A 27,566-nucleotide genomic window follows, 5' to 3' on the forward strand; every position below is an offset into this window, starting at 1 on the left:
AAACATCTTGCTTACATCATCTGGTGAAGACAATCTGTACTACCGATTGGTTCGGATTAAATTATGAGTCTGCAATTCTTTTTGTCAAAAGAATATGGATTAAAAATTTAACAAATCCGCGTGAAAAATGTCCTTTTTGACACAGTAGCTTGACCAAATACTATATTGAGATATTCACAAAGTCATAATAGCAAACTTTGAAATATTCACAAAGTGCTAATAGCAAACATTGAAATATTCACAAAGTGCTAATAGCAAACATTGAAATATTCACAAAGTGCTAATAGCAAACATTGAAATATTAACAAAGCGCTAACAGCAAACATTGAAATAATCACAAAGTGCTAGTAGCAAACATTGAAATAATCACAAAGTGCTAATAGCAAACATTGAGATATTCACAAAGTGCTAATAGCAAACATTGAAATATTCACAAAGTGCTAATAGCAAACATTGAAATATTAACAAAGCGCTAACAGCAAACATTGAAATAATCACAAAGTGCTAGTAGCAAACATTGAAATAATCACAAAGTGCTAATAGCAAACATTGAGATATTCGCAAAGTGTTAATTGCAGACACGTTGTAAATCTTACCAGCAGCAAGATCAAATTGTATGTTTGCTACACATTTATTCCAGTCTTTCTTACGCAAAAATAAACAAATAGCTAAATTCTCCTACATCTAGTGCTAAAATATGATTTTATTTCATAACTATAATATTATAACAGCTGAAGCAGTATGAATTTATTTGCAAGCATTGGTTTTAATTGATTTGCAAACAGGGTAAATGCATGATGGGTATGCGCACAAATTCATTCTCTTACCCTATCCTTTCTTACTGGCAGCATTGCACACTGTATACATGTATTTTCATACGTAACTGCATATGTGTGTATAAATGTCTGATTCGCACAATGTCTAGGAATTTAAGTAGTGACAATTCAGAAGTGACATCTATGGCAGAAATGACGTACATACGTACGGAGAAACAATCGGCAAACATTATTCCCAGAATTAAAAAAATATGCACAGATTAGCCTTATGGCGTTATGAACCAGTCAGTACATCGTCGGCCTTTTCTAACAAGCACTTGGTATATAACATCCAGAATTACAATGCAAACCTCTTTAAATAACATGTCTCGATACTGTGACTCAAGGGGACAATTCTGGTAGCAAATCTTTGGCTTATTTTGTCTCATTTTTCACGGTGCACTCTAGCGGAGGCCAATTGTATTCATACAATAATAAGGGGGTGGGGTGGCAGAAAAAGCAGGTAAAGCATCCGACTGGCCCATTATAAGCAAACCATGTTCTGGCTTTTATAATGTTAGTCATGCATTAAGTTTGTCCGCTTATTTAGCGAAGTTTAGTATTAATGTTTTCGTTCCTTTGATGGCCATCGAATTACATCCCAACCCATTCTTGTAGTATCACCGAATATAATAGATTATCCTTCTGAAATTTGTAATGTATCTTCATTCTGAAGTTTTGTTACATTTTTGAGGCTTTAGTCACTGCCTGGAGACTTGGAAAAGATTTGGATTGCAAAGGGGTGGTGAATTCACCGCCAACCATCTTCTCTTTGGTCGGAAATCGCCTCAGACTTAGATATACCAAGATGCCTATACCAAAGAAGATTGCAATTAAGGTGCTAAGGAGGCTTATTGTCCCAGTAAAAGTAAAGCTGTCCAAGCATCTATCAGTTGTATTTTCGTCCTGTGGAATCGTAGGTTTCTTATCTGCAAAGCAAAATGACAAGAAGAAAGATGAATTTCGATAAGATGATTGATGTAGATAAAGTTCAGCAGAATATAATCATGTCCTACCTATTCATTACCTGATACACCTAAACAACATGCTTTTCTGACATACTTTATTAAATGTTTCTGTGACTTACTATATATATATATATATATATATATATATATATATATATATATATATATATATATATATATATAGTAAACATTCGACTATATAATCATATAGAGCTTGAAACAGATGGGCTATCAAAGGAGTTTTCATATAAAGCCCTTTTCGCTACGGTATGTCTGCATAGTAGATGTGTGTGTGTGTGTGTGTGTGTGTGTGTGTGTGTGTTTTTATTTGTAACGTAGCTTTAACAATTTTTAAGTCATATCGCTACGATGTCCGCAGTGTGAGAGTTTATAGTGATGTCTAGTACATCATGCCGCAGACATATTGCATCAAGTCCCACCCAGTCACATCATCCTGACACCTGGCTGACTTGTCTTCACACTAACCTCTTAATGCTGAGCGCCAAGCGAGTCAGCTGTTAGTACCATTTTTATAAGTCTTTGGTATGACTTGTCCGTGGTTCGAACCCCGACCTACCGCATTCGAGAACGCTCTAACCACTAGACCACCGGAACGGTGCATAGTAGATGAACTATTTCCTTAACTAATGTGCTACTTGTTCCTTGTACCTTGTTAGCCTGAACCCCGCTTTCAAATATTACTTTCCTGAAGGAAAACAAAATACTGCTTCATTGACTAAGTGTTTAGAGTGTTTTCTCATTTTAACCTGACACCTTGTTCTGTCATCGTATGAACTTTGGAAACGTACACAAACTTACTTAGAACATGCTATATTCAAAAACATCTCTCGTATGGAAGATTGTATTCCAGCTGAATCATAGAACTACCGAGAATATTTATTTTAAATAATGGTTGAATAGCAATAGTTTCACTTTATCATATAAAAAGCAAAATGATTGATGTAAGATCTGCACCTATCTTCATATTATGCAAATCTGAGAAGCACCAATCATGTTATCAATCTCATATTATGCAAATCTGAGAAGCACCAATCATGTTATCAATCTCATATTATGCAAATCTGAGAAGCACCAATCATGTTATCAATCTCATATTATGCAAATCTGAGAAGCACCAATCATGTTATCAATCTAATATTATGCAAATCTGAGAAGCACCATTCATGTTATCAATCCATCAAAGTTCAAATTTATGATTCTGAAAGTGGATCAACCGTTCGACATGTGTTTGCAATAAATTTAAACAAAAGCTTAAAGCTGTAGGAAAATTACTATCCATTCTTATGATAAAAAGTTACACAATTATGGAAATTAGCAAGGTCTTCATAACATCTCTTAGGGTACCTCTATGATCTCTTGCATAGTAGGTCTTTGGAGATTTGGCTAAATCAGATTGTATAAAAATATAAAGAAAAGTTTTAAAAAATGTAAGACAACTACCTGACTCTCGGCCATTTATAATAATAATAGTTCGCATTCTTGATGTTCTAGTGAGATCCTCAGAAACGTCCCTTTTTCTGCGAGCATTGCAGTGGTTCTGAAATAGTTACAATTTTCTTTACTTTTTAAAAATTACACCCAATTGCATCATGTTTGTACTCTTTAAAAACTCTTGCTGGTGCATGTGACATTTATTTACATGGGTTATACATGCTCTTTAAATGAATGTTAATAAACTTCAGTTCTTGGATCAGCAAAGTAAATTTTTGTAAAAAAAGATACATTCTTTTAAAATTGTCTGCATTAATACAGCCTTTCTTTCAATGGAGACCACTATTCCATCAAATTCGGCAGCATTTAAATATTTGGAAAAATGTTGGGTCTCTTAAATTTTAGTCTGGATTCAAATCATTCAGCAAGAAATATTGTCTCACTCGTCAATAACACGGATTGGTTAGCAAAAGCTGGCTTGAGTTTGCTCCCCGAAAAAAAATCCGTTTAAATCACAAACTTGTCCTTACGGATTCGTTTGTCAGAATTTAAGTTTTGAAATACTGTATAATCTATTTCAGGAAACAGGATATAAAGATCTTCATATTATCTAAGTGAATGTGCTGACGTTAAGAAAAATTATATGCATTAAACGTTTACGTAATACCTCTCTTGACGAATTTAGGTCAATATTTTATTTTACACGAAAGACCTATGTGGCTATTTTATATATTTTATATACTCACTGTAAAACTACACGGTCCGTAATAATACGTGACGTCACACTGTACATAAACTGTCAGGGGAGGAATAGATGTGGATTCGAAACTGCGCAGGTCAAAATATGGCGTCATAGCATAGTAATGAGTACTGTTGCTAAGGCTTGTATTCGAAACGAATCCACTGTTGATAGCTATGATATCCTGAGAAATGTGGCATCTGAAAAATGAAAATATGCCATAACCAATCTGACAATCTTATGTGTTGTTGTGTTTTTTTCTTCTTCCCGATAACGAAATTAATCTGGAAAAAGTTCAACACATAACCCGTTCCTATAAATATTTTGTTAAATCTTAAATGATGCATTTTTGTATCTCAGTAATGACTAAAGGACATGTAAGCATACACATTATCACGTCTCATTCAGAGATTACATTTGAACTTAAGCCGATATCGATGAATGAAATAGTTATGTCTTATGCTTTTAATTTATTTTCAACCTTCTATAAAGCTACGTCAACTTCAATCTCTCTCTCTCTCTCTCTCTCTCTCTCTCTCTCTCTCTCTCTATCTATCTATCTATCTATCTATCTATATATATATATATATATATATATATATATATATATATATATATATATATATATATATATATATACATACAGTGTGTGTGTCATTGTGTCAGACTGTAAGCCCATCCCTCTTTCTTTTTTCATTCTATCTGTTTGTCTTATCTGTTTGTCTGTACGTTCATAGTTCATATGGATGTCCATAACGTGAGAAGCTTACCCGTTCGTGCCAATGAAAGATACGTTGCCTGAGTAAGCAGCATTACCGGCAGCTATGCAGTTAGTAATAATTCCACACGTATAATCTAGATAATCTAGAAATAAAAATGTGCATATGTTATGTTTATAGATGACAATAAAAGACAGAGAATTCAGACTAATAGGCAGAAAGACAGTTTACGAAATGAAGTTGTAGTATTAACGCTTTTGTTCATAGCGGCTTTAAATCTATATGAATAAGTGTATTTATGTCATGTCTACCTAACAGAAATATAATGTAAACTTTTTCAAATGCATCATGTATTTTAATCTGACGATAATACTAATCACATATGACGTATTACGTATTTTCATATTAAATATAAATGAGTCCACGTTTACGTAATATATATCAGCGTTGAATGAAGGATGCATTTGTCTTTCGCACAAAGATGGTTGCCACGCAATGAACCTTTACCTTAACGTCTGACGATCTCTCTCTCTCTCTCTCTCTCTCACACACACACACACACATCAATTATCTATTGGTAATGGTTAGTGGTAATGGGTTCTTATATAGGAGTCGCTCTCTGATTGCAATGTGAATATGTTTCTAGGACATAAGGGAAGAGACAGCGACCGAAGGTTCAATGCATGTTCCTAGTATACACACAACAAACCGATTTGCATGATCTGTTCCATATTATATGACTGTATAGGGATAACGGCATATCGATGCTGAATAATTCACAAATTAGCCATGCAAAGGAATTTATTTGATCCGCACCGCTACCCATAATTAAACACAAATTTGTAGATAGCTTCCACGGTTAGCAAATAAATACAAACTATGTAAACGCAATGACAACACAATGGACGTCACAGCACATGCTTATCATCATGTCAAAATTGTACTATTTTGTACTGCGTGCGTAAATAAGCCCTTAATACATTTCAGTCAGTTCTTTACCTGTCACAATAACACAATAAACGTACAGCTGACGACACCTCAACTGCATAAGACAAAAAATTACCAAACTTTCATCACATCGCAAAAAAAAAACAAACAATAACAACAAACCAACGAAATAACTGAAAAGAAAAGAAAGAAAAACCCCAAACACCCTCCGCCACTTGCTTATAACATATATGAGTATGATTTTGGCAGACGTATCCAATTTGTGATTTCTATCCTTCACTTATTTTCTTCGTTAATTTTTATGAAATTAAAAAAGAAACTCTGTATGCTGTAAATTTTCCATCACTGACATATGAAACGTTGAACTATAACATCAGGAGATTGTAATTTTTCGAAGCACTAAAAAGAAACGAAGCTTACCGAGTCGCATTTAATGAACAATTTATACGAGTGTTATATCAAAGATACAGCGTATATACTATAAATATATTTATTTATATCATATAAAATTTTACATACAATAATTTCCAATGGAGTTAAGAATGTCAACTGTGTTTTTAAGGAGTGAATGAACTCTTCACGTTCCTGATCAGTGTGTCCACTTTGTAAAATGACAAGTTTCTTCTTTTCTCTTTTTTCGAGCTTCTGTTTTCATTGATATTGATCAAGTAAATATAGGAGACATTTATAATTTAAATATGGAAAGATGGTTTAAATGAAAAATGCAGACCACTGCAAACGAGGTATGATTAACTTACTGAACACTGAACAGACAGTCATTTACTTACCAGCGGGTATACTGAAACGAATGGGGAATCTAAACTAAGCGAAATGACGAACCAACAAGAGGTAATTCAAACAAATTTAAATTTATTTACAGTTGATCTATGTTATTATTATGCTTTTTTAAAAATATCTCCATCTCTCTTTTCTCATTTCCATTCGTTGGTTTGTCTGTAAATCTCACAAAAATTCAAAGGTCTAGATATATCGTGGCATAACACAAGCAAAACGCCACTACATTCGTTTTTTATATTAATTTTCGCCCTTTACCATGGTCCAGAAGTATCTCTACAGGCTATTGCAACTTTACATATCACTGATACTGTGAACACTGTTGAAAAATCCCATGGAAGGTGTACACATACTGTTACGATGAATTAGGTTCTTGTAGGTTATCTGGCTATAAGTTCAGTTTCAAAGCCATAACACTTTTTCTCTCTCACTCAACAGATTTGCACCTATTTTGTCTCTTACGTATGAGAGAGAGAGAGAGAGAGAGAGAGAGAGAGAGAGAAGGATTTTGAATGACATTGTGTAACATGTCCAAATCAGGTAGACAACAGAGATTATACATATTTTTCTCGCTATCTGTATATCGTTAATGATTAATCATAATTGATCTGTAGAGTATAAAAGTGACAGCCTCATCATCATCATTATTTAAATTATAGACGTTTTCGCCCATATTGTCATGTACGTCTGGTTAATGTCAATAAGCGGACCATTTAATTAATTCAGGGCGAAGGAATAAGAGCCTCATCCCCCAGGCATTGATGTGCATAAAAGGCACTATTTAACTGAGCCGTCAGGTCTTGGGTCAATATGACTGGCTTCATAGACCCTAGCGACCTGAATGTAAGACTATACTCGAGTGGGGATAGACCCAGCACACACTCGAGTTCAGTCTGCATTAGCTGCGTTAGGTGTCAACCAAGCAGTATGTGACGCAAGTAGCGATTGGTCATCACTATGACGTCACATCGGGACACCTAGGTTTTTATTCCCATGTGGAGGGTTAATTAATTGTTCATGGAGGAAAAAGTGCCTCTTCCTTCATGTATTTATTATGTGCTATGCGCGTTTATTATTCTAATGTCCGGCGGTGGCGAGGAGGAAGGTTCGGTTAGGGAGGAGCCTGTTCACTAGGAAGGCACCTTGGTTTATCCAGGGTATAAATTATTTGACTCCCTTGCCAAAAGGTTAACGAATTGTCGTCTTGGCGGATTATAGGAGATAGATTTTGTGCCGTTGTTTTTTTTTTAAAGACCGCTTAGTGATAGTCTGTAGGGTTATTTAAACTTTATCTGTTGAGTCTGATTTGGGTGGGGTGGTTCTTGGTTTGGGTTCACCATTTTGTATATGGTTATTTAAACTTTCCCAGGCTTAATGGTGCGCCGCTTTGTGCAGTTGGGCCTGATGGTTCTTGGGGTTTGGACCACCTAATATATTCTTAAGTTTAGGCTCCTAACTTGTTTCGCTAGGAATTTGGTTGCTGCATTGTGCAGCCGGGCCTGATGTTCCTCGGGGGTTGGACCACCTTATAGGTATTAATTTTTGGGTTATAGTAAGTTTTCCTATTTGATAGACTTTGCCGCCTTGTGAAGTGGGGCCTGATGGTCTTGGACTTTTTAGACCACCTTATATATTCTATTTTTTTTAATTTTTTATCTCGGTGTTCTAATTGCTTTTAGTGCCTCGAGGAGAGGCTGTGCCTTAGTGCAGTTGTGTTTGTTGTACTACAGATGATCTGCGGTCACCTTGCGGTAGAAAAGATGTTAGTGTCCTTAATTTCATGTTGTAGGATTCTGGTGTACTAGAAAATTAGTTAATTTTTTTTAATTTAAGAAAGATTTTTTTATTTTTTTAAAAATTTAGATTAAGGATTATTGCAGTTTGTTTGTTTCTCTATGTTTGGGTTTAGGGTTGGGCTAAGTACTTGCTAATCTATCTTTATGTTTTATTATTTTCCTAGTTTTGTGGATGAAGCTATTAGTATGTTGTTATTTTATTTTCAGGCTAAGTCTGTTTGATTAAGACGGATATTTTTGCCGAATACTCGGGTCGCTATGAATAGTCGCTGTTGAAACAATATTTATATATGCGTATTAATGCACCATGGGCCGATCCCAATTCGATATACTAACTGTATTGATAATTGCACACTGACGTCATCACTGGCATTTAACAAATCAAACACCGCTGTCTGGCTCATTGAAGTAGGTGATTGACTGTTTATATCCTCTTAGACCTTTGTCTTTGATAGCGAAGGAAATCCTTCGAGCCAATTATGTTTGTTTTAAATCTAAAGAATGGAACAGAACAAAACCTTCATTAAGAAATAAAATCTCAGGCCACACATAGGTGGCATATGAGAATAAATATGTATAACCAATGCTATGTTGAAATGTATTCCCAAGATTTTCCAAGATTCATTTTGAGAAATTTTATGGTGACGTAATTGGACACTTGTAAAGCAAGATGAATGATTGGACATCAGTAAACCAGTATGTTTTCACCTACCGCATACGGGCGTCAAGCCTGTTGTAACACGTATGTAGAAGTTATATTTTGGCATATCAAATTGCTTTATACCAACATTTTAGAAACCATGTTATTTTTAATGTATGTATGTATGTATGTATGCACAAAATTAAGTACTTCGAGATATGTTCTATGAGACTATAAGACTAACTGTCCCGCAAAGTAGTGCATGTTTAATTCATCCTAAAAAAAATTAGTCCTAAATTACAGCCTTCCTAGATAGATATAAATGCAGTGTATGTTTCTCTGGATAATAGAAAGACGATCTTGCTGTATTTGTTGTAGATGGTGTTGTTGATAACGATAGCGATGATGCTGATAAGGTGGAGGTGGTTACAGTTTACATTACCAATAGTTTGTGGTGGCCGTTGAATGACGAGGAAGAGGAGAGAAGATGGAGAAGAATCCAAATACACGAAAAACTTCGCAATGGTCAAAGTACATGTATATGCCCTTAATACAACTTGTGGGTTTTATACTAAAGTGAATGCAAGAAAGCTTTTCTTTCATGGCAATCCATTTGCCAAAGGGGACGGATTGTAAACATAGGCTGTTGTCATTATTTGATTTTTCTAAAAATATAAATGCTATGTAATGTTACCTTATATTTACCTTTGTTTGAAGAATGATAATAGGTAAATCTCAATCGAACGTTGTCTCCTAGGTTCCCAGAGGTAACTGTATTGGCACCGTCCCAGTATTCTAGAGTCGCTGAGTAGGTCGTGGAGAGTGTAACAATGGGCGGAGGTACAAGTTGGCTGTAGTATCAAATTCATATTGGCATTTTTAAAAGATCATATATTTACATACGTTCTTGTACATTCTTATGTAAGTTAATTCACACGTAGAAAGACCGACAGGAAACTTGTCTGAAGTGTAGTCTATCGAATAAAATGACAGTTTAGCATATCTATCGATTACCTTTCTTGAACTTCCATTATCTTTCCGGGACATAAAAATCTGCACATATTATCAGTATCATTTTGAATCAGGCATTAGTGCGTTTTTTGTCGTAAAGTAAAAACATAATTTCATTATATTGATATACATAACTTCAAAATTATGAAAAATCTACATACATACATACATACATACATACATACATACATACATACATACATACATACATACATACATACATACATATTCGTACATCACATGTTTCAAAAATTCCGTCATTCTTCATGCAATTGATGAAAATTTAAATAATGGATGCAATTTAACCAGGCATATAATTCACCTGCCTCTACACACAAGTACATACACAGTAGGCACACACGAAGTAGTTTACCCAGTGAGGGGAGTAATCGCTGTTAAGGCATCAACACTCGTGTTACATGTGTATGTAAAGAATCTATCTGTTGCCGTGTAGGCATCATCGACAGCGTAAGATCGGAATTTTAAAGTCAGGATTGGGTCATTCTGAAAATACATTGAAAAGTGAGAATTGGGTCATGCTGAAAATGGAAATGTAAACTTATTTTACCAATTTCTTCTTGTAAAAAAAAATAAAAAGCACAAAATTCTAAAATTTACGATAGATATGAATCGTTGACATTTTACATCAATGAATCAATACAGGCGGCATAAAACTGTACACAAGTTATACTGCCTGCCAGAAGAAAAAAAAAACGAGCAATTTATGACTCAGAAGAGTAAATGGAGTAGGAAATTAATCGTTTCCCTACGATATTTGAGCAGCACTGCTCGATTCTCTAGGAAGTCCCTTGTCAACATTGTCTAATGCAGGTGTGTTGAGCCCAACTTGCAATTTTACTGCGGCCAGTTCCGGTAACATATCTTAAAACATGTGAAAAATGTAATTTATTGCAACACATTACAATCTTACCATTCCATTTGCAACTACTCGATCAATCCTACGGATTATGGATGGAATTATTTGCAACTCCGTCAGTCCTCCAGATAACTTGAATTTAGTCGAGACTTCCCATTCTGACCACTTCGGCTATTTACGAAACAGTTTTGACCAACGTGTTACGAATATTCATTGTATTTTATTATTTTTTCTATTCGTACCATCTCAGTCAATCCTACAATTGCATACTAGATTGAGGTTTAGTTTTGGGAGAAATTCTGGCTAACGAAATGTACAATTTTTGTAAATTAATGCGCCGAGATATATCTGACGCATCATTCAGAACTATCTCAGTTATTTCTGCGTGATTAACAAATGTATCAGATATATGAAACTTAGTCAATCATTGTTTCGTAAATAGTCCACGTGATCAGAATGGCAGTTGTCGACATACCTTCACGGTATAATCTGTGAAATTTACCTCGATGATACGAATGCCGAGGCATACTTTAATTTTGCAGAAATAGCCGAGATGAATTCGAATGTCATGGAGTGAATGCCAACAGCTGTCATTAGGATCACCTCTGCTAAATAAGAAATAAGTTACGAAGTCATGAGTAATGTTTTTCATTCGGAAATTCTCAGTCAATTCAAGCCTATGAATAGCCGATGTGGGTTCCTTTCTTTCTGAGAAATTTCCAGTGATTTTTTTTATATATCATTTTCCTGCAAATTACTACACTAATATATCCAGGGCATTTGGGGGGAAAAGACTTTTTATTTTTATTTTTTTTTATTTTTAGCTGAAATAGCTGAGGTGGTCAGAATGCTTTTCCATTTCTGACAATCGATACAACATAGACCATATCCATCAAGGCAATTAAGAAATCTTGGATGACATCTTCAGCTATTGAGAACTATATTCAAAACTACTTCTGTTCATATGACACATTATGGCAGCAGAAGAAGACAAAGTCACAATTGAAGCCTTGTGGACATTTTTTCTGTCACAAAATATGTGGTCTACTTACCCCAGAGGAAACTCATAAAATGCATCAGCTTTATGTATTCCTATAACGACATTTGCGGTTATTACTTGACTTGACGGAAATGATCGAGCGATGTTCCTATCAAAGAAAACTAGTTTGGACAAATAGCTACCACTTAATTGTCTCTGGTGCGTTGTCTTGTTTTAGCAAAATATAAATTTTAAGGAAAACTGTCCTCAGATCGAACTTATTTGTAAATATTTCAGCATCCGTTTCCAAGCACTTTTTGCCCGTAATATTACTAATTGCAACGTAGAGCACCAAAGATACTGAAATAGTAGCGACTTATTTTGTTACACTGTAGCGGCTCTGATTTCCTCAAACACTTCGACTAGTTGTTATGACTGGATGATAAATAAAGCCACAGCCTTACGTTATGGGATGGTGTATAAGTTGAATGGTGGGAGAAGATTAATTTAATCTTCTGTGCTTCGATTCAGGAACAAATTAGCGTATGATTAAAATAAATTGGATATTCATGCATTAATACCGCGTATATTTCACACACACACACACACACACACACACACACACACACACTTATATTTTATTCTGTTGAAAATATGATTGACCTATAGGTGCCTTTCACAACGGTTCTGGTAAAACATGAATTTTTAATGTAAAATGTAATACTGTAAGTATCAAATACGTTGAACACTAATTTCAAGGCAAATGCAGCGTAGTAAACACATATACAATATTTATATTAACGGAGGTATGCGTCATCAACAAAACTCATTTTGTGACGACAGTAAAACAGCATTATCGTACTTCAATCTTGAAATATGGGAACGTTACCACTTAACATAATTCATCCAGGATTTTAGCAAAAGAACTTCCTGTCAAAGGGTCCTCTATTTACCAGGTTTCCAAGCAGATCTATAGGACTGGTCCGACTCTCGCTTGTCGCTGACCTCACGAAGTCAACGCAAATATTTGGTTGCGTAGACCAAACTCTCTCCGCGTGAAACTCTCAGATTCATACAAGATTCCGACTAATATCATTCGAGTAAATTCTCAAGAGATCAGTCAGCAGATAGGAAGCAAAATGATTACTGTTCCATATATTGACAGATTTGAATATACCAAATATTCTGTTAATATTTTGCAACGAACCAATGAAGAAACCGAAACAATCACTGAATATTACTGTATAAAAAATTAGCACAGAAATCATATCATCATACTCCATGAGTTATTATTTTCACTGCCTTACTAAAGTACCATATTAACGTTACTGAATAAGGATGTGATATTATTACATAATATATATATATATATATATATATATATATATATATATATATATATATATATATATATATATATATATATATATATATATGAACACTCATCAATTCATGCACCAGAAGACTTGTTTACTGTTATGGAAATTGAATCTACGCATTATGGAGTTATGAATCAAAACCATATATTTATTATTGGTGGAGATTTCATTGTATATGCCTCGACATAAGCTCATGATATTGTACTTAATAGTAATGATATCGTTGATATGAATATAGTATATGTTGGGGATTTAGATTTAAGAGGAAGGGCTAACGTGTACAGAATGGAGTTTAATCACTATGGTGAGAATTTACTAAAGTTTTATCAGCTTTCCGAAATGAGGAAGATAAGGCTGTTGGAAAGTTTAGTCGTATACAAGATATCACTGCAACAACAATGTACTAATTACTTTCAGGTCAATAAATATTTGAATGTCATAAGTATCTACAGGATTTAGTCTTTTCGTCAACCAATAATATTTCACTTGAGTCTAACTGATCTTACTACACTAGCAATTGAAAATAATGAAAGCATTTCTCTAAGAAATATATATGGAATGAAGCACACAAGTGCAGTGTCTATTTTCAACATATTATTGGATCTCGGATACTTTCCGAAGTGCTGGACAACAGCTGCTATCGCACCCGTTCTCAAAATTGGGAATATAAATATGCTTGATAATTATAGAAGGATTAGCCTTTTGCCAGTCCTCAGCAAAATATTTAAATCAATTTGAAATGAAAGACTAGCCAACTGGGTCAGTGAAAATAATATTCTAGGTGAAGAATACGCTGAGTTTAGAAGTGAATATCTCACTATTATTTTTGTTGATTATGAAAAAGCCGTTGACCGTATTGATAGATTCGTATTTTATCTTAAATTAGTCCATGAACATTCTAGCAGTAAAATGCTTACCATATTACGAAAATTGAAAGCTTGTATGAAAACGCCAAATGACTTGGCATAAACACACACACACACACACACACACGCACGCACGCACGCACACATACACACACATACCTACGTACGTACGTACATGCATGCATGCTTGCATGCATGCATGCATGCATACATACATACATACATACATACATACATACATACATACATACATACTTCCGGGCCAGATTCGGACTAGAGGAGTTGTTTCTTACCAAACCTTGTCTTGCCCCAAGATTAAAAATGAATAAAGCAAAATACTTGCAACTGAGAACTCGAAGTTTTGTTTGACTAAATTATACTCTCTGACCAATCAGAAGGCATACTTTAGAGTAGAATAAAGTCTGTTTATGTGTGGAAATTTACCGTGTGTGTGTGTGTGTGTGTGTGTGTGTGTGTGTGTGTGATTTGGGGCTACAATGAAATTTCTTCTTATGCCAAAATTCTCCAAAAATATCTTCTACATAGTCATTACACGCGAAAACGAAACGTCCTCTCGCAGGTACAACGATGTTGACTATTACAGTAATAGTAATCTACAACTCGGTGTTTAATCCGTAAATACTTGTATGTTTACGACGTTGAGTATTTTTCAGATATGTCATTCCATTAAGTCAGTTAAAAACAAAGGCGGGACTAAATTTTGAAGAAGCTTGACAGCTAGATCAGAACAAAAAATATCTCTTTAGTATGGTTCTGTATGGTTAAATAATTGTTCAACTTTTATTAATCCTGATGAAAATAATGTTACGTTATTATATTTTATTTGTGTACAGGTCGTTGCTTGGCGGAGATCTAGCAGAGCCACGCGAAGGCTAGGTTGAACGAGAATATTTACTGTGATATGCAGTTTTCTGATGTGGCAAAATCTCAGTTTGAGTAATTAATTGTCAAGCAGTTTGCCTTCTTTTTACAAAAGGTAAGTGAACTGCTTCAAAGTTTTATGCAATCGGAATATCCTCTGCATTTTCCATCAGGTAATTGATCCGGACATCGCTCGGCCATTTCCGCCACATGAATTTAATAAGGTAAGATAAGATTTATTTAACGTCTACATGATTTAAAACAACAATTCAGCATAAGTTCAAATGAGCTTTTTACACAAAACAAATAAATCATTACAACATGTATGATCTGCAAGACATACAATCACGGCATAATACATTAATACAATTGGACAAAATACACATCGCAAACTTGAATCATGAGCAAGCAAAGCATTTTCATGGGCATTGATTAAAAGTGAATTTATTATTGAATAAATTAAAGCAGCAATTTAAGATACTTTCATCTCCCCCCCCCCCTCCGCCAAATATCATTGGTAAAAATGTAGGTTCAAATTAAACGGCAAGCTGCATTCAGCTTACACCTTACATAAAAAGAGCAAACAGTAGGGCTCCTGATACTAGGGTGGGGTGGGGGGAGTAAAACGCTCCCAAGCCATCCTGACGCCCCTGCGCTAGAAAATGGACTGGTTTTATATAACAAGTTTGCCCAGCTTACATAGGCCTTGTAAATAGCAGCCATTGTTGGAAGTAGCCGCACTCATGGTTTTTACGCAAGAATATTAGTTTTTTGGCATATTCCTGTAAAAGTGTTCAATCTATTTGTTTGCAGTATTTTTGACTGGATCTACCTAAAGAAAACAAGATACGTATGTTTTTAAACAACATAGTGTAGAGATGCATTACATATAATATTTCATCATTCTCAGCAGTTGTTAATTCCGCCTATTGCTAAATTGTCAATGCTGAACGATAGGGGCAAAAAACCTCTACAGGGCTCGTGTTGCCCCATAATTGTGTAAATGTTGAACATTTTTTAACTAACCGTTCATGTGCCTAAAATTAGTCTATACTTTTTTTGCAGGTGGTGAGAACTTACAGAAGGTAAACTGATCGAGAAATTATGGGACACTAGCTCTAAAAGCTGCTCTTGAAGCAGTTCATTCTGGAACTTCACCGAAAGTTGCTGCCAGGAATTATGGAATTTCAGCTAAAACTTTGCTCAGACATAGAGATTTGAAGGCTTCGCAGCCTGGAGTGTCAAAACTGGGAACTAAGACTACTGTTTTCAAGCCTGATATTATGAGTTACTTCTAGTTGAGCACATCCAGTCCATGGAAAAGGCATTATTTGGACTTACCACTATTGACGTACAGCATTTGGCATACGAATTAGCAGTTAAACTGAATATTAAAAATCATCCATTTCAAGGCAGTGCAGCAGGTATTGATTGGCTGAAAGGCTTTATGAAAAGGCATCCAAATCTACCATTAGAACCCCAGAGACAACCAGTGTCAGCAGAGCCGTGGGATTAACTGCCACAGGTAGTTAATGTTTACCAAATAGGTAAAGAATCTCTTGACTTAACACTTGCTGATGGTCTCAGAATACGGAACATGGACGAAACATGCATTAGTACTGTCCACAAGCCAGTAAACATGATTGCATCAAAAGGTGTTAGATCAGTTGGTAAAGTTACAAGCGGTGAAGGTTGTCAAACTATTACTGTAATAGGTGCCATGAGTGCGGCCTGTACCTTTGCATCACCAGCATGTATCTACCCACGTAAACGAATGGCTTCATCACTGATGAATGCCGCACCAGCCGGAGCACTGGGTTTGTGTAACCCAAGTGGGTGGACAGACAGTCATATTTTCTTGCAATGGTTGGAACATTTCACTTCTTTTGTAAAATGTACGAAGGACTCTCCACATATTCTTCTTCTTGATGGGCATAACCATAAAACGTTGGAAGCTGTTCTCTGTGCACGCGAGAAAGGGATTGTGTTTATAACCTTTCCTCCCCATTGCACACATCGACTCCAGCCTCTTGATGTCACATTTTTCAAGTCACTAAAAAGTGCTTTCAATTTGGAGTCTGGACACTGGATGACAAGCAATCCAGGAAGTCGAATACGTGCATTTGAAGTTGCTACAATTTTTTCTGCAGCATATAACCGATCTGTCAGTTTACAGAAAGCTGTCACTGGTTTTGAAACCTGCGGACTTGGGCCTTTGAATTCAAATATGTTCACGGATGACGATTTCGCTCCTTCTGTGGTAACTGATGAACATCAGCCAGTATCAGATAGACCTCCCCGCTGCTCTGTATCCTACACTGGCTATCCATTCGATCCAGAATCAAACACAAAATTATTTCTCTGTGCTACGTTTCACTGACGGACTCTAGTCCAACATACCTATCCGACCTCACCCATGTGTATGCACCAGCAAGATTCTTACGCTCCTCTTCTGACAATCGTATACTCATTATTCCCACTATGAAAACAAAAACAGCGTTCTTTTGCATACTAGGGCCCAGTAACGTTGAATGAATTGCCCACTGAACTTAGACACAAAGACACGGTGATCACATTCAAGAGTGTTCTCAAAACGCACTTATTTCGACTGCAAGAACAAACTTAAAGACCTAATACTGTTTCCTACCTTAAATATTCTCAGCATGTTTTTTATGTTTTCTATTTTCATGGTGTTTGTGTTTGTAATCATATCATTATATACGTTTTTTTATCTTATAGGTATTGTCTAATGTTGTAAAGCGCTTAGAGCTTCTAAAGATTAGGCTCTATACAAAGTCCTCATTATTATTATTATTATTATTATTATTATTAATGCGTGTCAACATGCACTACATATGTCATCACAACTGATCGAATCAAATAAGACAGCTGATCACCTGTCGGTTACTGGCTGCATGGACATGCCAGAGGGGTCGGATGATGCAGAAACATCTGTTCAATGGGACAAGACAGCTGACAAACAATCATTTGCTATTCCTATAGTTAATGCATACAGATACAGAAACATCGAATGAGGGAAATGGGTCAGTTGATGAACACTCGCTTAGTAACGTTATGATCACTTCTGACAATGCAGAAACATTGACTGAACCAAGCAAAACGGTTGAATTTCTGCTAACTGGTAGTTCTACGACCACTGTGGATAGGTCGGGTAATCCAGAGACAGACAATTCAGTTTATACATAGTCACCTGATAATCAACAAACAAGAAAGCCCAAGTATTGACATGTATTATGATAACATAGCAGACACAATTATAGAAGCAGCTAACCGATGCATACCAAAGACAACTAATATCCAAAATAAAAAACCTGTACCATGGTGGACTAAACAGTGCACTATCGCACATAAAGACAAAAAAGGGCCTTAAATAAATATAAACGCACCAAAAATTCTATCTACTTCCAGCAATATAAAGATAAAGGAAAAGCACTAAAACAAACTATAAAAACTGCTAAAATTAATCTATGGCAAACCTTTTGCTCTAAACTGAGTCTAAAATCAAACTCAGAACAAATATGGGACAAGATAAAAGCCATAAAAGGGAAAGCAACTACCTCAGCCCCAAAAATTAAAAATGCCTTAACAAATAAAGATAAGGCAGACCTCCTAGCGAAGCATTTTTCGAACATGAGTAGCAACAATAATCACACCAAAAACTTTCAAGAACACAAAAAACTAATGGAGGGAATCCAATCTCAAATGTTTCAAGACCAAGGAACAAAAGAATCTCACCTAAATAGCGACATCACAGTACATGAATGGAAGATAGCCCTACGATCCAAAAACGAAACATCCCCTGGTAAGGATCAGTTAGGTTACATTATCTACAAAAAACTACCTATCAATATAACAATAGCCATAATCAAACTCTTTAATAGGATATGGGATAAAGGCCAACTACCCACCAAATGGAAACAGGCCATAGTAATACCAATCCCCAAGCTAGGTAAAGATCCCAACAACATAAATTCGTACCGACCCATCTCCCTTACAAACAATATTTGCAAAATAATGGAGACAATAAACGCAAATAGGTTAAAACACCACCTAGAAACCAATAACCTACTCTCCATAAATCAATGTGGCTTTCGGAACAAACGGTCCACCACTGACCAACTTCTCAGATTGGAAACAGACATCAAACTCGCTTTTAACGCACATAGGGAAACCGATTGCAACCTCATAGCGGTTTTTTTAGACCTAGAAAAAGCGTTCGACCTAGTATGGACCACTGGACTAATGGCCAAATTAAACCAATTTGGAATAACTGGACGCTTGTTCAACTGGATTGGCGATTTCCTCACAGGCAGGAGAATTACCACAAGAATAGGCAACACCCATTCGGAAGAATGTTCACTTGAAAATGGAACACCGCAAGGCAGTGTAATAAGTCCGTTACTATTTAACCTAATGGTAAACGACCTTGACCTCAATGTAGCCTCCACAAAAATAAAGTTGTCACAATTTGCAGATGATAGTGGCATATGGAGGAATGGAAATCCTGCCAATAACACAGTAGTTAAAGAAATCCAGCAGAGCCTAGACAACATAGGGAGATGGGTGGACAAATGGGGTTTCAAAATATCTCATGAAAAAACTGTGGCAATCATATTCACCCCCAAACGATATAACAACCTAGTCTATCCAAACTTCTATATACAAAATCAATTAATCAAATACGTAACAGTAGTAAAATTCCTAGGAATGTTCTTTGACAACCATCTCACATGGAAACAGCACATTGAACAACTCACCCAGAATTGTAACAAGGATCTCAATTTACTCAGGAACATCACAGGGACTGACTGGGGATCCAACCAGGAAACCCTCCTCACGATATATAAAAGCCTAATTAGATCAAAACTGGATTACGGTTGCCAAGCATATAACTCGGCTAAGCAGCCTGTACTACAAAAACTTGACACTATCCAGAGAAAAGCCTTGCTATTATGCACAGGAACACTCCACTCAACATCATTAGAAGAACTACAAACACTAACAGGAGAACTACCCTTAAAATTACGTAGGCAAGAACTGCTCCTCCGATACTCCATTCGATTAGATACCCACCCAGACAACCATCCCACCAAAATAGCTATAAATAAGTGTAAAGTTGTCTTCAAACCCAAAATCATACCTATCACACCAAGTGGCAAAGTAATCCTTGAACTAAGAGAAAAGATACCTCTACTAAAAAAACAGGTAACAAACAATACAGACCAGAGCAAATCACCATGGTTACAAAAACCACCAAGGATTAACAATGAAGCTACCAAATTAGGCAATAAAGAAGGACAAGAAAACTTACTAAAACCTGTACTGGTAAACGAAATCAACCAAAAATACCCGGACTATGTTAAAATATATACCGATGGATCAAAAACAAACAACCCACCAAGAACAGCAGCAGCAATAGTCATCCCTGAATTCAATATACAAACGGGATCCAGATTACCTGACTATTGTTCCATTTACACCACTGAATTCTGGGCTATACTTGAATCACTACAATGGATCAAAGACAACCAAATACCTAAAGCAGTCATTATAAGCGATTCCCTAAGCGTTATCAAATCGATCCAAAATCGCAATACACACTCTAGGGAACAATTCCTCGACAGAGCATGCCAATTAATCGACGATATCACCACGGCACATCAATTAGTCGAGCTCATGTGGATACCGTCGCACATTGGAATCTCTGGCAACGAAACAGCAGACAAAGTTGCAAAAACCAAACTAGGAGATCAAAACTCTATCAAGCTTAACTATAGTTCTACAGAAGCAATAAGCTTCGCACAAACATATATAAACCAAACATGGCAAGATTTTTGGAACTCCTCCACAAAAGGTAAAAAGCACCATGAAACCCCCCAAAAAAGTAGATAGGAACATACAGCTACCTAAGGGTACCTATTTAGAACAGAAAACCATAAACAGGATAATAACTGGAAAAACTAAACTAGCAAGCAGTTTTGGAAGGTTTATAGGACCCAAACCAGCAACCATTAACTGCTTTAACTGCCACACCACCGAAGATCTACACCACGTATTCAATATATGCCCAAAATATCAACCCGCTCGGAAAATATTTATCAAAAACCAAAAAGAGATTGGATCACCACACACATACCCAGAGTTACTTATGGACTCTAATAAAAATAAACAATCAGCATATAAAAATATAAATCAATTCATGGACTCAGCAGGACTTAGGAACAAAATATAATTACTATCCCCACAAAACCAAAAGACCCAGTAACTAGCTAAATAAATTTAGAAGCCACCACATAAAAAACCATAACATATCATTCAGTTTTATAAAAGTATTAATAAATAATTCACTTACGAAGCACCTATAAAAAACTAAGGAAACAGCAAAATCGGATGTCCTAGATATCCTTAACGAACCGAGTAATCAGCTAGGATTCCTGTCCTAGATGTCCTTAACGAACCGTGTAATCGGCTAGGACTCCGGTCTCTTGCTAAATAAAGTATAAATAACATTCAATCTCTAAAAACATCAATTAATAAATAACTTAAAGAGGTAATATCTAAAAACTTATAAATAACATAACGTAGGAAACACACCCTAAACACCTCGACTAGTAATCCCATAATAACCTTGAAAATCTCTCTTCATACATGATATCTACTAAGAACCTCTATAAACAGCATAGAACATCCCCCCTCCTTTTAGAACATTTTGAAGAAGAAAAAAAAAATCTCGAAAAAAAAAAGAAAAAAAAAACCCACCCACCAGGCAAATGCAACAAGAAACCAGCGATGTAAAGCAAGCAGGACCGTTCCCGAGCTCTCCTTCCCACTAATGACAGCCAACCATTCAACTGTAGGGACCTTTATGGACCCACAGATTGAGGCCAAACTATCAGGGTTCCTTGAATCCATAAAAGCCTGGAGGAGGTGGCACCATCCCCTTCCCCAGGAACAACTAGCAGGCTGCGGTGCAGTCAGAAAAAAGTGGCACATGCACAATTGTGCGAACGCTACTATAATTAAACTCAACAACAGCAATCAACAAACACATCACTCTACCGTCGAGGAGATAGACAATCGGAAAATGTTTGGCGAAGCTATTCTTGCTGGAAGAACGGAAAGTGCTACCATGGGGGTATCTCATAACGATTGCAAAAGTGCAGACGATTCAGCATTTATGAACATATTGCTTAAACTTTCGCCAAAGCCTAGAATATCCAGTCAGCGCACAAGAAAGCGAAAGGCAGAATCAGCCATGAACTTTACATCATCACCGTATAACAATATGCTTATTGAAAAGCAAAGAAGGACGATAACAAATACAAAAGGCGAATGTGATAGGACTGTACAGGCAAATATGAGCAAATGGAATAAAACCAAAGTTTCGAAAAGAAATAAATGCAGAAGCAAAAGAAGCAGACATGTAGAGAGGACCAAAAAAAAAAAAAATAGGTAGAAAACCATGTAAGATTATGAAGACAACTTGTATAGAGGACCATGAAACGGGAAGAAACGCTTCGGGTGCAAAGTCAGCTGGTAAACATGATCTTGCTTTGTTAGCAGACGCAACATATAATAAAGACAACATTTGTGGAAACTGCGAATTTGAATATGGAGGAAGTGATGATCCCTTAATAGAAGACCTGGTCGCAGTGCAAGGAATGTTCCAGGTGGTGCCATGAATCATGTGGCACCACCCTCAATATGCAACAGGAACATTCACGCCTTTTGGGCTTTGTCTTTTTCTTCATTAGCTATGGAACTTAGGGACTATTTAGACTTGAGCATTGCTGTAGCTGCTTTGCTTATCCGTATTGCTGTGCTAATTTGAATGATGCAACAGTATGAAGTTTAAGCATCTTTGGCATATATAAAATGTCCATATAGGAATAATACTTGATTTTAAAGTTCAATAGTATCCCTGTAGTTTAACAGACTTTTACAGATAACGAATGCATTGTGGGGTAAAATGCCCCGTAGGGGACGTGTTGCCCCACCATAGGGGCAGAATGCCCCTTTATAAAGTTTTACCATTTTTCATGTAAATAGTTTCTTCATTGTAACCAAATATCATTCCATTATGTTAGACGTAAAGCACACTGTAAATAAATTGTCCTCTTGCGAATACAATCATGTAAATCATGCCATAAATTACCGAAAGTTGTTAAACGGGGCGTGCCCCCCTCCCCCCCTACACATAAGACATGTACAGGTAAATAAAAATACACAAACAATAAACACAAGCATTTGCTGTCATCATCATGGCCAGGGTTGTTGGTGGCGGTACTATTTACAGATATTACTCTGGCAGTCTTTACCATTGAAGGATAGTTATAGATCGGTGAGGAAAATGTCAAAGTGCTATCGTCGGAATCGTTACATAAAGAACCATAAGTATTAACATTGAATTTCAGTCCAAAACTATTTGAGACACCCTGCAACTTAATTTGATGCTTTCTATTGACAGATAGCTCAGTAAGAGTCATACTGAGTAATCTGACATACCATAAGGCCTTAATTTGCAGAAAAGATTATCATGAGGGAGACAGATAAAAAGCCGTGGATAAATTCATCAAAACAGCACACATATATTTCTTTTCATTTAGAGCTTTCCTACAGTCTTAAAGCAAACGTAACAGAGTGGTCTGGCATCCATGACCTTAAGGAAAATCACCCAAATGTTGATTATAAATGTTCTTAAACTGATGCTAACTGGGTTTCAATTGATTTATCAGACAGGTTGGATATGATGGGTAAAAAAATACTGACAGGTATATAATTACTTTTTTCAAGAGGATACTTTTTTTTGAAAATCGGAACTGCTTGAGCTTCGCTTTTGGCCATAGGAAAAGCCTGGATTATTCCATTTGTACATTTGTCTACTTCAGTATTGTCTCATGTGAAACGAAAGTTGTTCAGGATATAGTTCTCAGTGGTTACGAAATACATCGGAGTTCTCTTTCTTAACTTAACGGAAAAGACCGAGGTCGTTACGATTGTGTGGCATAGTAATATACAGCAATGATGGCACTCTACAGATTTGTATTTGCATAGATTTTCAAAGAAAAAGAATTTCCCAGCTTTTCCTCGCTGCTTATACTGGTTGTTGGAAATAGACCTTCTATATATTAAGTATTGTTAAAATAACGTTTTATTATATTTATTTTTGGTGTATGATTGATGTGTGTATTTTGGGTTATGGAGTATATAGCTTAGCCTTCTTTCCATGTACATCTATGAAAAAAATTGCTAGCTCCGCCGGTCATTTTCACTTCCTGGATTTCAAAGGTAATTTGTAAAAATAGAGCCGATAACTTTTTACATTTTATATATTTTCTAATTCATTAATTCACTTTCAGATGCTAGTATTGTCTAGTAGGACATAATTCGTTTTTCCCTATTTTAATAACTGCTAAGGACAATGTATTTTGGACTAATTCTGGCTGATTTTGCAAGCACATGGGAGTAGTCATTTTGGTAAGCTGTGTGTTTAGAGCAGGTAAAATTCCACAATTACAATATCCAAAGAAATTTCAGTCACAACACATGATGGTAACATAGACGTATACCAACATTCTCTCCACTGTGCATGTTGCAAATGCAAACAACTTGACCTTAAACCTCTCTATCTCTCTCTATCTCAGAAGTTCATAACATCTGTAGAGTACTGCCAAAAAAGACCGCATAGGTATTATTTATTGTTATTAATTAATATATTATTATTATTATTGTATGATTTAATTTCGGTTGTATAGTTGTAACAATTATTTCGTAACCATCAAAACAGTCATTTTGAATAATTCTGAACAAAAAAAAAAAAAACATTTTCTGACTAATTTGCATATTCGCCCCCTGTCCCCACAGTATTCATTATTAGCAAAGTCCCAAACAAGTCCAGCCCAGCACTCCCCCCACCCCGAAAAATGAGTTTACAAATTGCATTTTCTCAACACAGCATCAAAGCACATGGAATCTGCCACAATTATTCACGAGATGCCACTAATACATTATACAGTTTGAAAAGGGATGAAGTACGTGAGGTTCATCGAGGACAAATGGTAAAACATTGCTTATCAAATCTTGCTAAGTCCTAAACATGATAGTATTTACCTTAAGTCTCAGTCTCCTTGTGACATTTTATAAAAGTCCTAAGCTTAGTATAAACCAAGAGGGGACCATATGAAGTCCCAGATACACAATCATCAATGTGTGACCATCGAAACGCACTCAGAATCATTGGGCTTACGCTAAAGGGGAAAAAACCACACAATTCATTCAAATCTTTGGAGATAAGTGACTTTATCTTATCGAATTTTCTTTCCATGAAGGATATATAAGGACATAATTATTTAGGAACCCACTATCTAATTTTCGGGGGTGGGGTGGGGCTTGGAATTGTTTTACTTCTTTTTCGGTCCCTAATTAACTTGAACAAAGACGTTCTTACCCTGATTTTAAAAATCAAATTTACTAATTATATACATTGTCTTAATTAAAAAAAATATATCAAGGTAAAGAAAAAACACATCCTGGTTTCAAAGAAAATTCTAAACTCACATTATCCCTTCCTGGAAAAATGATAAGGTCTGTTCTTCAGGCGCCGAACCTGTGCCATTGTATTTTGTTCTTAAATTGACATGATGGACTCAAAGCCAGTTTTAAGTTATGAAAAGAACTAAAGTTTGGTAATAAAAAAACGAATATCTAATTCTGGTTTGAATTTAAATTAGCGACTTTGTTGATGAATGGCCTTACCTGATGTGGATGTCAGAGGTTAAACGGAAGGACGAACAAACAAACAAAAGATTAACAGACGACATTCAAATATATTCTCCTGTGTCACTGCACAATGAAATGGGGGTGGTCGCTCCAGCTTCGGTTATATATACATCAAGTAGAAACAAATGAAAGAAAAAAGTTAAATTATAGCACACATTATAAAATAACTTACGAAGCTGAAATCACAGACTGGATTCAAAGTTAAGTTGCCAACATAGAAAACTGGACTAGCATTGTAGATAGTTCCTCCAAAGTTTACCTCACAACTTTTGGCATTGGTGGTGGGGTTAACATAATAAACTTTGGTAACAGTATCATTGTTGGGAGTCAAGGTAAATGTTGTCGATAGTATTCTTGATGTGTTTATTAATCCACATTTATAGTTACCTGCAAATGAAAAGAAAATAAATGAAAGGGAGGACCATAATCCACACAGCAATGTGCGAATAGTGATATTTTAACTTTTATGCTCAAGAAAGTTAAATCACAATCAAAATCAAACCATTTCCGTATTTTGATCCATGCTATATATTCGGGGAAAATGCCGAAAGCTGATTACTTTGAACTATTTAATCTGAGGTAAATAAAATATTCCAGCTGGGCAAGAAGATTATCTTGTTGCCACATGCCCATAGCTGAACCAACTTTCAAGCGGTTAAATGTCACAGACCATACAGACAAACATTTTAAGCGGAAATCATTTACATCTCAACACAAAATTGGGTACATTTTGATTGTTTATTCTCCTCTACATATTCCTACATATTCGGATCTTCCATATAAATATAATTATAGCGTCCAGGATGATGAGGGATGATCCGGAAACAAACAGTGATGATGCTTTTTGAATTCCTCGTAAATTGCACACACACACACATATATATATATATATATATATATATATATATATATATATATATATATATATATATATATATATATATATATATATATATATATATAATCATGAATTGTGTTCGATCTTACTGAGAAATTTCAATCAGTGGAATCGAAATTAGTTCGACTACCGCATTTATCAGCCTATCATCTGCGTGCATAGACCCTGATCTGCCGGTTGGATGCTCGTTACACAGGGGTAAATATGGTTACTATGTAGAATCTTGGACTGTATTCTAAATTTCGTATGACTTCGAAAATTTTATGTAAAACAACCAATTTCATTTTCCAGGTGTGGTGCAAGTATAATAATTATTAAAACCGCTGGAATCATACAAAAGGGATTTTGAAAAATACGTTTTTTTAAATGTAACTGTTAAAGCAACGGCAAAAGTAGAGTCCAGTTTCTGTTTATAATTAACCTTTTGGGATTTCACATAAATAAAATATTTCCATTGTAATCATAAAATAATAGGAATGAAACAAATATATAGTGATCTTACATTCCATTTTAGCTATTAATTAGCTACATGTGTTAAATTTCAATCTTCCTCTGTTTGGCTTTCTTTTTTAAAGCCAGTATTTTTATTAAGAAAATATATGTATATATAACTTTGATCACGAGTTCACGTTGCATGTTAGAAGTTAGTGTCATTCGTTCTATACTCAAATCAAGACCATGTCTTGGAAACGAAATCTTTTCTTATTGTAATGTTATCTATACATAGAGGTTCGGTTTCGATAATCACAGAAATATCCCAAATGATGATACTATCTGATTGGTTAAATTGCTAGAAAGTGTCATAGCTTAAATGTTACACCACTTTCACGTGTGAGCGAGGGTTATATTATGGATTCCACGGCTTGCCTGGTGCCTGACGTCTGTTTTCCGGTGTTCTGCATTCAGAGACTGCTCGAGAATGTACCAAATTAGCAACATAAATACATGTCTGTCTTCCCGTTCGTCTGTTGTTTTCGTATAAGTATTTTTCTTTAGATAAAA

The 27,566-nt window shown here is 35.7% G+C and overlaps 1 protein-coding gene across 1 annotated transcript in view; it reads right to left on the reverse strand.

The window, feature by feature from the left end:
* Positions 1-685: 685 nt before the first annotated feature.
* Positions 686-27,566, reverse strand: part of LOC149772720 (uncharacterized) — a 31,513-nt gene continuing 4,632 nt past the window's right edge. The window contains exons 4-10 of the mRNA XM_089947435.1: positions 25,839-26,053; positions 10,257-10,387; positions 9,578-9,723; positions 4,745-4,838; positions 3,982-4,174; positions 3,245-3,341; positions 686-1,744 (exon numbers count right to left, since the gene is read on the reverse strand). Of these exons, the coding sequence (XP_089803561.1) occupies positions 1,497-1,744; positions 3,245-3,341; positions 3,982-4,174; positions 4,745-4,838; positions 9,578-9,723; positions 10,257-10,387; positions 25,839-26,053 (1,124 nt within the window). The 3' untranslated portion in view covers positions 686-1,496. The remainder of the gene's footprint in view (positions 1,745-3,244; positions 3,342-3,981; positions 4,175-4,744; positions 4,839-9,577; positions 9,724-10,256; positions 10,388-25,838; positions 26,054-27,566) is intronic.

Source organism: Sinohyriopsis cumingii, unplaced genomic scaffold, assembly GCF_028554795.1.
Source record: "Sinohyriopsis cumingii isolate HCF-2022 unplaced genomic scaffold, ASM2855479v2 utg001196l, whole genome shotgun sequence".
NCBI classification, from domain to species: Eukaryota; Metazoa; Mollusca; class Bivalvia; order Unionida; family Unionidae; genus Sinohyriopsis; species Sinohyriopsis cumingii.